This window comes from Chelonus insularis, unplaced genomic scaffold, assembly GCF_013357705.1.
Source record: "Chelonus insularis isolate UGA/USDA-ARS -01 unplaced genomic scaffold, ASM1335770v1 contig_25_pilon, whole genome shotgun sequence".
NCBI classification, from domain to species: Eukaryota; Metazoa; Arthropoda; class Insecta; order Hymenoptera; family Braconidae; genus Chelonus; species Chelonus insularis.
In genome coordinates this window covers 1,995,229-2,012,949 of record NW_023276451.1, presented here as the reverse complement: position 1 = coordinate 2,012,949, position 17,721 = coordinate 1,995,229, and the positions used below count along the sequence as shown (strand labels likewise).

The 17,721-nt window shown below is 30.7% G+C and overlaps 1 protein-coding gene across 3 annotated transcripts in view; it reads right to left on the bottom strand.

Moving 5' to 3' along the window:
• Nucleotides 1–17,721, bottom strand: part of CARPB (Carbonic anhydrase-related protein B) — a 212,854-nt gene that overhangs the window by 74,334 nt on the left and 120,799 nt on the right. For 2 of the 3 annotated variants that reach the window (XR_004690101.1, XM_035079777.1), the window contains exon 8: nucleotides 11,739–11,867. The exons of the other annotated variant lie outside the window; for it this stretch is intronic. Coding sequence is in view for 1 of the 2 variants with exons in the window: in XM_035079777.1 (XP_034935668.1) it covers nucleotides 11,739–11,867 (129 nt within the window). In the remaining variant the exon portion in view is untranslated. The remainder of the gene's footprint in view (nucleotides 1–11,738; nucleotides 11,868–17,721) is intronic. 3 annotated transcript variants of the gene reach the window in all.

Sequence of the window (17,721 nt, the reverse complement as noted above, 5' to 3'; positions counted from 1 at the left end):
GCGAAATGGGAGGTAACTAAAGAGAAAATATTTCTGTGCTTGCTACACGGAATATAATAATCAGGTTTACTTGACTAATCAAGTAAACTTATTTCAGCATCCGTTACTAAAATTCTAGTAAAATTTTATTTACAGCGTGAAACAGTTTGTTATATCATTTGAAAAATAGTATTAGAAAAATCAAGCAGAGACAATTTTAGATTTTTTACTTTATTACTAAATTATTTTTTTATGTTGTATAGTTTTTTTCGCTATCTTTAAACTCTGTATACATAAAATTAATGTTTAACATTCATAAAATCTGACAAAAATAATTTTTAATTGTTTAAATTATTATTTTTATAAAGTTTTTCGTATCTTCTACTTACACCGCTACGATTTTTACTATACGAAAGTTAAAGAAAATAATATTTTTTCAACATTATCGTAATGATACATTAAGTTGATAAAATATATTGTTGAAGAATTCAATTAAAGTAGCTACAATATTTGTAAAAATTACTTTCTGGTCAAATGAATTTTAATATAATTTATCGTAAGCCTCAAGTTTCTATTGATTAGACATTTCTAGTAAATTTCGCTTTACTCGACAATCATCTATAGTCTAATATAATATATTTATATCTAATATAAATATCTATATTCATCTAAGTGAAGGAGTTTCTAGTAAAGTCTTCTAGAATTCTAGCAATATTGCCATTGCTGTTTTCTCCTTGTAGGTATCACAATGTCTTTTCTAAAAATTGGAGTTTTTTATAATGGAAATAAAACACAAAACACCTCATTAAGGTAGTTATTCCACTAAATACATTTTCTTCAGATTCTTCTGAAATTTTGACAGATTATTATTTAACTAATTCTTCACCGATATGTGCAGACTAAAATTTATGTACAGTATAGTTCTAGAGGTATTTAATTTTCCAGTTTGCGTTTTGTGCGACTCTTATACAAAACCTACTAACTGACTGTACGATACACTCTAGCTTAGACTTTTTACTACTACTAATGTCGTGAAACAACTACTTTGAAATCGAGAAGGGAGATTTTAACCGACTTTCCTCAAACTATACGATAGAAATGTTTATATATATATATACATCAATATCAATCAACTTGTCGCAGTTTAAGAAAGCATAAAAATAATTTCAGGAGAACAATTGCAACTTCTGCAACAGCAGCATCAAGCCCAACTCCAACAACTACAATTGCAGCAGGAGCAGCAGCTACAACAACTGTAGCACCATCTACAACTTCAACAGCAAGAGCCCTGGCAGCAGTGGTACCAGCAACAGCAACAGCGGTTTGCGCAGCTGGAACAACAGCTACAACGTGGTGAGCGACCGGAACAGCCGAATCGCAATCGTAAGTTGTGATACATATATGTTATCACAACTTAAAAAAAAATTGAATATAATTGTAAAAAATTTCATGCAATTGAACACAATTATATACAAAGTTTAAATGTATGTTCTCATAATACAACAAAAAGTTAAAAAATTCTTTACGTTATATAATATATTGTAATAAATCTTATACAATGAGACTTCATCGTGATGTTGAATGACAAGAATAAATAGTTAATACTTAATTTGGCATTTTAGGGTGCAATGCAGCAGGCCGTAGCCGAGCACTTTGGCGTGGTAGAAGAGGTGGAGGAAGGGGGCGGGTGACTAAACCTGTAATTAATAAATTTTACGGACGCCATTTCCATTATCATTAAACATCTTGAGTTGTTATTTATCTTTAAATAATACATTATTCTAAATCCTTTTCCGTTTTCCTTGCAATCTTCTTTCCAGAAAATATGTTTATCAACGATAAGTAACTCGCAATATATGCCATTGCATATTCTACATCATAATTTGAACGAAATGAGTAACTCAGGCCAAAAGACACTTATAATTCTACTTGACGAAAGTCATAAATAATCGGGTCAAATTTCTTTCAAATACTAGACGTTCTTTCGTTCATGGTGGAACTTATCAATCTGTTTTATTCAGAAGAAATAATCTGAATAGTTCCTTGTCAAACTAGTTGAGTGAAATTTTTATTCGCTGAGCAGTTAGTCTTCGTTGATCATTAAAGCTATTCATTGAAAAAGTACTTTGTCACAACAATTGATAATATTTAGTGTTGATTTTGTGCATTCGGTATTATCACCCTCCAACTTAACCATCAGGAGTCTACATTTGGTAATCCTGGAACGAACATTTCATCCAAGAGAGTTATTCATCGTCTGCAAAGATATAACCAAGGCATTCCTAGTGAATATTGGCTGACCAACTGCCAAAATTTGCTCAAAACTCAAGCAATTTTAAACAATCCAGTTTTAGTAAGATAATCTGATTCATTTTTGCTTTTCTTAAAGCTTATGGTAGAAAAATAGTTCCACTATAGACACCACAGTAGTTCAACGAGCAACTTAGGTAGTCACCCTATAACTTTACCATGAGCTCACATTACTTTCATGGTCTGAGGTTGACTTCTACTAGTAAGGTTCGCTACAGATGATTGCAATAGCCAACAACGCTACTCAAGTAATCATCTGGTGGCCTGAGAAGTCAACGTTTTGTTTTGTACTCAAGAAAAAAACCGTAACGTTCCAAAAAGTCACTCTAGTTCAGCAGCGACTCGAGTGATAGCTAAATCGATGAAACTATTCTATTTCTGTTCTTCTCAGTGAAATTCTACTCTTCCAATAAGCATACATGAGTATGAGCTATTTAATGACATTTGTTCTACTTTAATTAGCAGTTTATTAACCATTGACGACTACAAGGAGAGCTGTTTGACTTACTACAATAATCCATCTAAAAATTCTATAGAGAAGAAAAGTTGCGTTCGAGTTCAAGCATAGCTCACTTATACAGCATGAGCGAATATCTCTGATTATCACAACGTACACGAGAGAGTAAGAACACATATTTAATCATTAGAACGTAAGTCGAAACGTTAGAAGTCATAATATAACGTTGGAACATATTCTAGTTTATCAATAATATGATCTGGAACATTAAAACCCATATTCGACCATTCGAACATAAATAAGTTCGTAAGAACACATATTTAATCATTAGAACGTAAGTCGAAACGTTAGAAGTCATAATATAACGTTGAAACATATTCTAGTTTATCAATAATATGATCTGGAACATTAAAACCCATATTCGACCATTCGAACATAAATAAGTTCGTAAGAACACATATTTAATCATTAGAACGTAAGTCGAAACGTTAGAACACATAAAATAACGTTGGAACATATTTTTGTTCATTGGAACTTAAATAAGATCGTTAGAATGGATTCCCTATCGTCGGAACATCAATGGGAACATAAGAACACATAATATAACGTTGGAACATATTTTTGATCGTTAGAACGAATATTCTATCATAAGAACATAAGTGGAATTGTTAGAACACATAATATAACTTTGAAACATATTCTAGTTTATTGGAATATGATCTGGAACATTAGAACCCATATTCGTCCATTTGAACATAAATAAGCTCATTAGAACACATATTTCATCATAAGAACATAAGTGGAAACGTTAGAAGACATAATGTAACGTTGAAACATATTCTTGTTCATTAGAACATAGTTTAGAACATTTGAACGAGTACTGGACGATTAGAACATTAAAAAAAAATTCTGAGAATGCATTCTCCATTATAAGAACATAAACCGGAACATTAGAATACATATTCGACTATTCGGACATAAATAAGTTCGTTAGAACATTCATTTAATCATTAAAACATAAGTTAGAACGTTTAATTGTATGATTCAATGTTCAAACATCTTGACGAACATTGAATCGTTGATATACATATTAAAACATTTTTTTTGTCTCATTATGAGAACGTGATGCTTTCATCCCAAAATAAATAAAAATTTTTATTAATTCTTAGTAAAATTACTAATTATTAATTTAGAAATTTTAATTATTAAATTACAAATTACTTTTGTATCTAGTAATTTGGCAAAAAAAATTTCAAATTACTCCTGTAATTTGTAATTTTACCAAAAATATTATCAATGACAAGAGTAATTTGTAATTTGATCTACAAAATTACAAATTACTCCGTTAATTTGTAATTAGATCCATTAAATTACAAATTACATTATCAATGGATAATTTTAAAAATAAAATTATCAATTAATACTGTAATTGATAATTTTATTTTCGATATTATCTATTACAGAAGTAATTGATATTTTCTTTTTCTAAATTATCCATTACAGAAGTAAGTGATAATTTTGCCCTATAATACTACAAAAAAAAATACTAATGCCGAACCCTGATTTAAAGCGCGTAGAATTTAGAAAAATCGCCACAGAGTAATATTTGTAGCGTTAATTATTTTTTATTAATTTTCTTAGACTGGAGCTTTCGTCAATAGTAAAGTTCCAGTCGCGAAAAACATTTTATCTGTTACAGATATGAAAAAAAGTGTTCAGTAATTTTTATTATTAAAATTACATTCTGAACAACTTTTATTCGAAACATTTTTTCATATCCACGATAGAAATCGAGAAATTCGCGATAGGGGGCTGTTTTTCGCGATTTACCCCCCCCCCTGCGCGCCAAAAATTTTTGACCTACACCATCGTGTTTTTCGCGAAATTTCCGATCTAGGCATCTGTAGATTATCACATTGACCGTAGCAAACCGTAATTATCCCATTTCCCTCATTCGACTGGACTATAATAGAAATAATAGTAATGAATGAATATATGTATTTTAGGTATTTTTCAGGTATTAGTATCATCATATTTATTTATATTACTGCAATAATCATCAAAGTGTAGGACATTGTAGTGTGACACACTACATTCACATCACAACATGCATTACTTGTACACACACATATACAAATCACTCGCAAAAATGCAGGGCACCATCAATATGGATGATTGAGGTTATCTGCGAGCATAATGCTGTCATCTATCGGAATTTATTCAAACTAATTTCCGGAAAAAATCATCTGGAATACAATATTTCTAATGATTTCTAAATTATTCAATTTTTTACTATAAATTGATTTTTTTGAAATTCAGATAGGTAGCAAGGACTGACGCAAACACAAATTTTAGGCGAAAAACGTATAAAAATAAAATAACTAGTGATTTTTCATCTGAATGATGTGGCCGCTATCTTGGAATTTGAGCACGGCTAGTCAATTCATAATGTGTTCATTATTATTTCTAATTTTTTAAATAAAAATATTCACTACATACAAAAAATTGTTATTTACGTCGATCCAGCATCAGTTCCTCTGTAATTTGGTACCTAATTTTATAGGAATAATAGTAAATTGGCAAAGAAATTAGAAATATTCCGATCCTATGTATTTGGATAGGGGGAATCAGTCGCCTCTCTGACTTCAACCATAGAGAAGACTGAGAGTAGCAATGCCGTTTAAAAAAAAATTCCCATCGAGTGTCGCCCCCGTTTCCAATTTTTTTGTTTCTACCGAACTAATAAGCGAAAAGAGTCGGTATAACAGTCAAGTTTCCATTATCTGCTTTACCACGCAGGTTTCCACTACCGGTTTTATCCCGCAGGTTTCCACTATCTGTTTTATCCCAATAGCAAAGCTAATTTGCATTATCTGCAATGATTTTTTTTAATTTTATAATAACAATTGCATATGATTGCAATTTTAATACACAAAATGAGTTATTTAGATTATAGTGTACTTTTTCTCGAAAAATAAAGTATATTAATCAACTAAAATTGCGCAGGCAACGAAGGAGTTGTCATAGAATCTTTTTTTTATCAAATAAGTAGGAAGTAGAATTTTTATTTGTGATTTAATATGATTCTAAACCAGATAAACAATTAGATGTACATTCCGGCACTTCGCTGGCAAGCTATACCCCTACTCTCTGTACCCATGCCTGAAACTTATGAATAATAAATGTAAATAATCAAAGTGTAATAGTAGTGGCTCTGTGGTTAGTGCACTAGACTTTTATTTTGCCGAGCCGGGTTCGATTCCGATCATAGTGAATTTTTTTTTCCTTTTTTTTTTTGTTCTAATTGCAAATTATTGCAATTCGTGCATAATAAAATCGAAGAAGAAAAAGATTTATGAATTTTTTATACCTTCTTCTTCTAAAAAAACCCTGGATAAGTGACAAGGTTCTTAAACCGAGTCACAAACCGCTTTCTCGTATATTCCAATAAATCGTACTTTTTTTTATAATTCAACAATAAAATTAATCATCTTAAAATATGTTTTTTTTGTTAATTTTTTCATGCTTGTCATGATTATCTCATTTAATTTTTCTTTTCTAATTTTATGTCCAAAATGGTATTTCTTCATCTTCACTGTCTAAAATAAACAAATAGAAATCAATGATGAATAGGAAAAAATAAACCAATAAATTATTTTGAAGTGGAATTGACCCCTAATCTGCCAAGTCGTAGACCAAGGTTATGCTGAATCGAATGTAATTTTTCAATAATAAAAATAATTGTGTCAATAAACAATTTCAAACCAAGATTTCAGTTATATTTAATATTTTTTTCAATAATTATCAAAAATTCGTACAATTAGTCCTGACATTATGTGATTGTACAGTTAATAGTGGGAAATGTCAATGGAGATGATGGTGGTGGTGGTTGTGGTGAGGATGGCGGTACATTAGTAAATGAAAAAATAATGTAGTTGTTTAACTATATAAGTTTACATTACTGTATAGCTATCTATAATTGTCAGCCGGCACGACAACATTGGTAGACTGAAAGCCATATTTGACGGTCAGCCATTGCGACCATAAGTCAGCACGGTAATCACCTGCAACGGTCAACTTAGGTGACAAGAATTATAGATAGAACATTACATTGTGTAATAAATCATTGCAGAATTATGATAATCTTATACATTGTTTGCAATAACGACAAATATTTTTGGCCGCATGGTGGTGGCCTCCTCGTGGCGCGTGCTGGAAACAGTTACTGTTTTGAATTGAATAGAATATTGAGTTGATAGAAAAAAAGAGTAGCATGATGGAAGTAAACAATTCATTAAATATAATTATACTTTGTAATTCTTAATCAACTGAATATGCATAAATTACAAAATTATTCTTTCACCCAGAACAGTACTGGCTAACACCACCTTTTTATTATTATATAGCAATAAAACAAAAATTGAAAAAATATGAATATAACTAACAATATTTTATGAAAAAGAACTTCATTCAAGCACAGTAATGTACTGAATCTGTTTATTATAAAATTTAAAACACCATGTGTGAGACAAAATTCGTTGGAGGCAATGGTTACTATAACATGCCGTAACTATGAAACAATCCCAAAATGTCTTATCAACGATAAAGTAAAGAATTTGATTTTGTTCAATGAAATTATTGCTTATAATATAAGTGAATAAATTATATGCTACAATTGTATATCATACTCTGTTTGCGTAATAATATGAAGTATTTCATTTATTTATAAAATTCTGAAAAGAACGCAAAATTTTCATTAAGTTAAGAAATAGGAGTAAACAGAAATGTAGATATCTACAAAAAAAATTTGTCAGACGTACTGCAGCCACTCCCACTTTGCCCTTCTTGTGATTAGCTGCAGCAGCCATAATAGTTTGCGTGAAAATAAGGTAGCTCAATATACATTGAACTCTTTCCAGATATTAGAAATTGAAAAGAATATTGTGTACCAAAGATATTCCGGCGAGAAGTATATACTTTCGATAAAATTTTTTTTACAAAGAAAATTATGAGCGTTGCTTAGACTGAATGAACGTTTTCTGGTGAAAAAAAATGAAAAATGACTACTTTAAATTATTGTGTAATTGCAATAAGAAGTAAACAAACATCATTTTGGAGTGATGTCATTAAGCATTGTAGTATTAATTCGTTTTCTTTTAAATAAGTTTATTTTATTAAAATACAATAGAGTTACATTTATCTCGTTGCATGGTCAGGTAACATAAGAAAAATTGAACATTACATTATCATATGTAAAAGTAGTATATTAAACTATAAGAGTATAAAAATGTTGCATACATTGTTTTAGACAATATTTTATATACCTATCGAAAAGTCATAAGTAATAAGTTATTAACGCTGTTTGGATTTCGCTCACACTTTCGCTATTTATAAGGTAGAGAATTAAGAAAAAAATTGAATTAATTTCTAAATCTGAATTTTACATGTCAACATTATATTAAATTGTAACGAAGAAAAAAACAAATTTCATGACATGAATTGAACCCTGTGCACCAAATAAATGTCCGGTACTCCGACCACAAAGCCAGCATATCTATGCACTTTATAGTGCCCGAGTCGAAATATAAAATCTATTTTTATCCTAAGGTTACTCTTTGTTGAAGTTCAACTTAAGATTAACAAATTCTAATTGAAGTCGAAATACGCAACGAATTAGAGTTTCCGTAAAACGGAAATTTTTCAATTGTATCCTAAACTTATAGTAATTTTATCCTATCTTCACTTTAATTATATATTTCTTCTATCTCAGCTTCATCCCACTTTTATTTTACACTTCTCCTCGTTTCAAACTAATATTATTTGAGATTCGAGTAATTTTATTTTAATAAAAAAATTCCTTATCATAATTATTGATTTTACTTTCATGCTCATTGAACTGGTTAATTAAATTAAGAATTAAGAAAAGAACAATTAAGAAAAATCTAACTGTAATGGGGATTATTATAATATTGAACATGTTCATATTTAGGAGAGCAGTTCATTTAATTCATTATTGAATTTCAACAAGAAATTTGAAAAAATCAATTGTTAAGAAATATGATTTTTAAAAGATTAGTCCATTACATGAATCGTGACCTTATTCCAACTATTTCCATAAATACTTTAAACATAAGGAAATCTATTTATAAGGTTAAAATCAGACTAAGTCATCTTAATTTCAACTTACTTGAAGAATAAAATGGTATAATATAAGGATAAAAAGGTTAAATCGAGGATAGAAGGTATGGAAAACGTAAAAAAAAAAAATTATAAATATTTTGCTTTTCGTTAATTTAACTATGTACTAAATGAAACAAAATAAGAATCTGGCGCTCTCACCACAGAACCACCAACAAAAAAAATACTTAATATCATTTATTTCAACTCTCGTGCGTAATAATTACATTATTATAAAAATGAAAACAAAAAAAAAAAATTTACCATAATCGGAATCAAACCATAAGTTTCAGGGTTGGGTACAGAGAGTAGGGGTATAGCTTGCCAGCGAAGTGCCGGGACTTGCTGCTGATTGTTCTAAACACGTCGAATTAATTAAAAATTGGAAAAAAATAATTGTTTCATTAATTAAATTGTAAGAGCAAGGAGTGAGTGACTGTTTTTCAATACTCTATCACACTTTATCCCTTCATTATAATTAAATAAAATGAAATAAAGAAAAACCTAACTATCATTCATTTTATCTCTTGAACGTAATCATTACATTATTATGCCAATTAAAACAAAAAAAAAGAAAAAAAAAAATTTACTATGATCGGAATCGAACCCGGCTCGGCAAAATAAAAGTCTAGTGCACTAACCACAGAGCCACTACTATTACACTTTGATTATTTACATTTATTATTCATAAGTTTCAGGCATGGGTACAGAGAGTAGGGGTATAGCTTGCCAGCGAAGTGCCGGAATGTACATCTAATTGTTTATCTGGTTTAGAATCATATTAAATCACAAATAAAAATTCTACTTCCTACTTATTTGATAAAAAAAAGATTCTATGACAACTCCTTCGATGCCTGCGCAATTTTAGTTGATTAATATACTTTATTTTTCGAGAAAAAGTACACCATAATCTAAATAACTCATTTTGTGTATTAAAATTGCAATCATATGCAATTGTTATTATAAAATTAAAAAAAATCATTGCAGATAATGCAAATTAGCTTTGCTATTGGGATAAAACAGATAGTGGAAACCTGCGTGGTAAAGCAGATAATGGAAACTTGACTGTTATACTGACTCTTTTCGCTTATTAGTTCGGTAGAAACAAAAAAATTGGAAACGGGGGTGACACTCGATGGGAATTTTTTTTTAAACGGCATTGCAACTCTCAGTCTTCTCTCTGCTTCAACCCAGCCTTAATAGTACTTTTGGCTGCAGATCGGTATAAAATCAACCAAATTACAAACTTTAGGTAGGCACAGCGCCACCTGACAGCCAGTATAAAACCAACGGCCGGTAAGTTATCAGCACAGTACAGTCCGTAAAAAGCAATACTGGCGGTTGGTAATACAGTCAGTAAGTTACCGATAATATGGAACAAATCTGCCCGGCTGGTATTGCAGATTGAAGTAGAACCCCTCCTGTTTAAACTACTGAGGCTGAAGCAGATACATTTCGCCAAATTTCAATCGTCGATAAACAATAGTAAAAATTATTTCCAAATGATAGCATTTGGTATAAATGCTCTTCTCGTTAATCTCCACAAAATAATGTGATTGAAATTTTTTTATCTATTTTAAAATTAATGCATACTAGCATAGGAGCTTCTCATATTGCTCTTGGGCCACAAAGACTCGTCAACAAATTTATTTTTTTGAATTTTTAGAAAAACATACTTTAAGTCAATTATTTGCCATATATGATTCCATTTCCTTTTCCGTCGGACCGAAAAAAAGAAGAACGAAAAATATATACACTGCCAACTAAGAGTTTGAAGATGAAAATAGAATTGACCAAATAAACAAAAATATTCTTATTTTTCTACTTTCATTAAATTTTGTTGTTATTTTTATTGTTATCCGGAAACTTGTCGTTTGCAGTGTTCAGGGCGTAGGAAAGACTAAATAGAATAAATATTTTTATCCCGTCTTGATAGAGATGATTTGTGCATAAAGAAGTCTCATACTCGTACTGATAAAAGATTCTTTCTAAGGAAAGTGTCAATACAACGAAAATACGGTCTTTAAAACGTGTGGTCAGGAAATGTTAGAAACAACGTTTACACGAAGCTGACGATGACTTGCAATAAAAATCAGATAATATTCTAAGAATTCTTATAAAAGATCAAAATGATCGTTTCTTGATAACATTGTGGCAATGAGTATTTCTGAGAAAACGTCTACTTCTTTTTTATCTCTATTTATAAACTAATAAGAAAAAATCAGTTTTGCGTTCAGCCGATTTTTGAATTTTTACACGGTTTTTAGCTGCACGGCTTCATAAAAAGGAAATCCCGTAAGTACATGTATACAAGTTTGATGGACTACTTGGATAACTCTCTTTTCTTTTTATCATTTATGACATTAAGGACATTGAAGTTAGATTTTCCCGACTTTATCTTAAGTAACAGAAGTGAGCAGACTTTGACGTTCGCTAAACATCAGCAAAAAAGTTCACTGAGCGGAATCCTATATCTTTTTCATTTTTACTACAGACTCTTTTGGCTCCGATACGATACTCTGTGAAAAAAAACGTAGGTCTATATATGCACTGATTAAATACTAATCATGTCTCCAAAAATACTTTCAAATTTAGATATAGAACATCTCTTTACATCAGTAATATCCGTGAATTTACTTACAGTGCTTAATAAAGAAAGAAAAATGAAATAAAATGTATACTATTAAGACGTTCACACACTAAGCATTAGTATATTAAGCAATCTATTAATGTAAAGTCTAAACGTTATACCTGGATACATTTCGTTCCATAGATAAACATATAATTGACCATATTTAAGGTTTCAGATACAAACCTGGGTATTTATGTCAATGTTTGTTCGTACAGGCCGATGATGCAACAACTGTGGAGGTCGATAATTATTCCCTAGCGGTGCTATCGAACGTTTTCTATCGCCTTGCATAAGATTCCGTAATGCTATCAGCTGTATAAACAACAGGAAATAAAATATCAATGAGTATGTGCATAATTTATTCGGAAGTTTCAATCATTTCTTTGTTTAAGACTTTTTTTGTCTTTTTTCATATTTAAAAAAAAAAAATTAGTAAAAAAAGGTAAATCGGGAAGAAACACTTTCGAAATGTGTTATATATATATATATATATTGTCAAATGTAACCAGATAATAACTTCAGAAAATTAATCAAAGATTGACAGTTATAAATTAATTTAAAGAGAAGACGTCCTGTCAACTCAAGTCTCAGCCAAAAACTGGAGATAAACGAAGTCTCCCTTCGTTTCTATAAACAACCTAATCGTCAAGCATCGTCAACTTCCTACAAAACTGTCGTTTGTCTTTTAATCATTAGATGGTAAAATACAAATATTTTACAATATACATTGTAAAATATTTGTATGTCGCCATCGGATGACTATTAGACTAACGACAATTTGTTAGTTAACGACGATTACGTGACGATTAGATTGTTTATAGCAACGAGGGAAGAGTTTGTTTATCTCCAGTTTTTGACTGAGACTTGAGTTGACCGCACGGATTCTTTCTTTCTTATTAATTGCTGTCAATCGTTAATAAACATTTTTCTTTATTTATTAAGTTGTTATTTGGTCTTATTTTACAATATATACACGATGTTGCTAATTCTAAACTACGACGTAAGATATTTCCAGTACTTAGAGATAACTGTATAGTCAAATGCATTTATTATCACGAAATCATTATATAAATGAAAAATAAACTATGTGGAAAATACGCTCTGGAGCATCAACATGATTATTGATGATTATTGACATGGAATTGATGAAAATAAATGCAACGTTTAGCGACTTTAAAAATGTTTTCAAACCTGAATATAATGTACCAAGTAATGCCCAAACTCTGGCCATTTTACTCAAAAACTCTGGGTTAAATACAAATTAATAATAAACAACAAATAAATTTATGTTATTGTGGGATGAAGAAGTGCCAACTTTGATCAATAAAAAAGCTCGCGACGATCAGGTAGAGAAGGAAAGAGAAAAAAAGATAATTCTTCCATCTTAAGCAGATATAAAATTATTGTACGATCATTCAAAAAAAAAATCGAGCCAATGTTTTAATAAATTAGCTGAAAAATTTGAGAAGAATGCATGGATACTTTTAAATCAGTCAACATTAATATCCATTCAAATCTTTCATCGACGTAGACCTGGAGAGATCGAGCGCTTATAACTTATGAATTATAAGAAAAAACAAACATTAGCAGACAATCTCGATACAAGTCAATATGAGAATTTATCAGACATTCAATTAAATTTTAAAAAAAGAATGTGGTGCTCACTGTTGCGTGGTAATAATTAACATGAGCATGTACCAACACATACTGCAATGTTGAATATCCAAGAAACAGATTTTGATCACTTGGCACAGTTCATGAATCATCGTGAGGAGATCCATCAGAATATTTACTCCAGAAACTCCATCAGAGTTTTGGTACCTATAGCTGAAATATTGACTGTATCATATATGCTACCATCTGCTATAGGAAATAATGTAGAATCTGATGACAGCTCGAGTGAAGAAGAAAATGTTGCCGAGGAATTTGGTGACGGATAAAAATTATCAAAACTATCAGCGCTTAAACACTGAAGCTATCAGGAAATACCCAGTATTAAAGCAAAGAATACCACAACAAGTAGAAACATGGATAGATAATCAACGCAGAGCTAAAAGTAGACAGAAATCCTATCAATCTAAGAGAAGATCTTATTAAAAAAAATAATGTGAGGGAATATAGATACGTTGATTTTTATCTAATTTCTTAAACTTGTAGATCAACATTAAACAATAAAAATGAAAAATGTCAGTGAGTTTCAATAATAAAGAGTATCATTAATTATTTAGTCTCTTTATTTTCAGCCTAAAAAAATTTTTTTCTCATGAAAAATGAATTTCATTCATTACAAACTTCTATTTTTTAAAAAGCGATATCCATTGCATTCCAGCTCATTTTTAAATGAAAGTCAATGCGTAATTTCTTTCGATGAAAATAATTTTTCCTCCCTTATTCCATTTTCGGAACAATATATTTATATTTTCATCAGCGATTTCATAATAACAACAATCCAGTTTCTGAATTATTAAAAGACGTCTTTACATACGAGAAATACTACTGGGCAGTTTCCACAATTATGACAAGACAGAACATAATTCCTAGCAGCAACGGTACGCAGATGATACGCGCTCTTATGTAAGATATGTGCAAACATGAAGAAGAAATGATAACAACCGACGACAATATCAATTCAGACACCTGCGAGTGTTATGCTAAACGTGCGCACAAGACTGGAGAACAAATATTTATAAGCTATAGTACACGTACAAACTCTGATTTCTCCGTGTATTCAGGCTTCGTTTCTACATATAATACAAATAAACAAAAGTCGAACTCGATCATTAGCCTAAATCAGACAAAGTATTGGACCTAATGCATAGAGATTGCGCACTTGATACTATTGTCGAAGAGAATGTACGGAAGTTCCTACAAATGAGACTGAAGTTATTAAGCTAATTATACTACTACTATGGAGGAGGATTGATTATTATTGAAAACGACCATGACTCCATCAAGGAGAATGATTTTAGAATTAAGAATTTCGGAAAGGAAAATCCTTTAGGGAGCTCTTGATTATGTGGAACACTGGATTTTAGCTTGATGGAATTATTAAACTGATATTCTTTATTAATTAATGATTATTCATTATCATGAATACTATTTACTACTCATGAAATGTCCACCTAATCATTGCACGCATCAAACTGTTATCATTTACTTCTTCATCATATTCAATATGATTTATCATTTACTTATGTTAATTTTGTAAAAAGTTCAAGACAAATTCACCTATAGATGAACAGGGTATGACATTCTTAATAGAATAAAATGAAAAATAAATTGTATGGAAGATTATTGTAAATAATGACAGCTAAACAAGCGATTATATTTGTCGTGATTCTTTCCTATGAATTTCAATGAATAATTGATACTGAATCATTTTTTCCCAAACCAAAAATTCCGATACATTAATGTATAATTATAATATTAATCATATAACCTGCTTAGGTGTTCATCTATTGGTGGCTTCACCTTATTCGCCAATATTCTTAACTAACTTCATTTTTTTATTAACTTTGTCCTAAACTATACTTTGATTGTATGTTTTATAAATAATTCACTAGGAGGATACTTGAAGAACACATGTCTGAAAAATTCATTCTTCTGCGAAAGTCTATAAACATTTGAAGTTTCGCTCTATAAACACAAATCTCAAAATTATATCGTCAAGAAATTAATTTACCACTTTATACCACCAAAAGAAATAGGGGTCACGAAAAACACCTTGAACATATTGTAAAATAAGACCAAATAACAACTTCGGAAAATTAATAAATAAAGGAAAATGTTTATTAACGATTGACAGCAATTAATGAGAAAGAAAGAATCCGTGCGGTCAACTCAAGTCTCAGTCAAAAACTGGAGATAAACAAACTATCCCCGAGTTGCTATAAACAATCTAATCGTCGTTAACTAACAAACTGTCGTTAGTCTAATAGTCATTAGATGGCGACATATAAATATTTTACACTTCTCCCGATCTTCTAAAAATTGCCACCTGGCAATTCCTATTAGTTGGGTAAAAATATTGGATTAGGCTAAAATAAATAAACAGGCAAAATCTAAAATTACATTTTTAATTCGAAATTTTGAAAATCAAATTAATAATTATTCAAAATTATAAAAATAAATCAAGTTATTACTCAGCCTAAATACCAATATTGCCGCTTACCAACTCTGTCTGCTTTCAAATAAATAGAACAAATAATTAGAAGGGAAAAATCCTGCGGCAGGTAAAAACCTCCAAACTGACCAAAATGATCTGAATTAAACCAATAACGTGATTCTATATGTTGAGAAAATCTCAACTTGTGAATTAACCTAACCGTTTAAGGATAGGGATGATTGTGCCGGAAAAGAGCAAACGGAAGTCAGGTTTTATAACAAAAATAAAATATCTTTATTTTCAGCACTAACAGGTACACTAAATACACTGACAAACTTGAGTTGTTAACTAGGAAGACTGAATGTCGCTCAAAATCACTGAATGTCTAATTTTAATTCTTGAATCTGAATTGAATGTCCAAAAGACTACTCAACTTGGTGTGTTCGGTATTATTGACCTCCCACACGAGCTCAGCACGCTTCTCAAGTTGAGCAAGAATGTGATTGTGCACGTGGCGTTAGCCTATCAATGCAATGCAAAATGAATTTGATGAAATGTCTTGAATTTACAATGAAATATCGTAAAATATTACTTGATTATAGATTTAGAATAAAGCCTGAATGTTTCTGATGATTTACCATAGCACTAGTACTGATGATTTACAATAGCACTAGTACTGATGATTGACTCAAACTTGTAAGATTTGTTAAGAATGAATAAGAATGGCGTGTACACGTAAACGAGAACAGTGAAAGAATGGCGACAGGAACTTCATTAGTCAAAAGGGACACTCAAAAGTAGTCAAATGAGTGACTAGATAAAGAATTATTGATTATTAGGTCGATTGGTTATCGACCCAGTCCCAAGATGGCCACCGAAGTTCCTTTCAGCTGGCAAATTCAAATTAAGAATTAATTAATTCTCAACACTATACAATAAAAGATTTCTTAAAAACTAATCATCCGTTAGTCAAATTAAAAATTAAAAATCTTAATTTTCATCTTTAATTCCCTTTCCATCCTTCTTCTTCATCAGGAGGAACCACTGGGACGAACCAAAAGAACCCAAAGAGTAGGCAGTGCCAAGAACTGGAAGGTCATGGAACTGAACAAAATAAAAGTTTTTCACTGAACAAGATCAAAGTTCTTCAAAAATTTTATTTTTCATCATAAATTCGATGTTCAATTAATAATTAGGTTGAATGTTCACATTTCATGGAGTCAATGCTCCAAATAAATTCTGACTTCGCATCCTTTTTTAGAATAAAAATCCGACTCTCGAATAAATGATTCAATATCATTAAAAAACAATCGATTCAATTTCACCTTGCGCAAGGAATTTTCAAAAATAAGTTCAATAGCTTCTGCTAACTGTGCAAACTAAATTATTAAAAATTGGGCTCACATTTACGCATACTATCCGAACAGAAATAGTAGGATACCATGGACATCTAGTACCTCACTTTGCTTCATTGTGGCCAATAAATGGAGAAAAGGATTCCGGTACAATGACTCCAACCGTGTATATCCTACAGTAACTCTACGAGAACGCTCTGTCGACATTGTGAATTTAAATCAACAATCAACTGATCAATGAGAGCCAACATTCTCAGACTGGAACCAATGTAAAATAAGACCAAATTACCACTTCGGAAAATTAATAAATAAAGAAAAATGTTTATTAACGATTGACAGCAATTAATGAGAAAGAAAGAATCCGTGCGGTCAACTCGAGTCTCAGTCAAAAACTGGAGATAAACAAACTATCCCCGAGTTGCTATAAACAATCTAATCGTCACGTAATCGTCGTTAACTAACAAATTGTCGTTAGTCTAATAGTCATCCGATGGCGACATACAAATATTTTACAATATCCTGTGATTCGTTGACCTGATAAAAGAATATCTTTAGCGCTTTTTCATGAGATTCACAGCACCTACGATAATGGAATTGACTACTACTTTTTGTATAGTGTCCTTTACATGAAATGCACACTGTATAATCATCGGCTATTTTCTTAGATTTTTAGAACGCTGCCTAGAAGTTATTTATATTCCAGTAT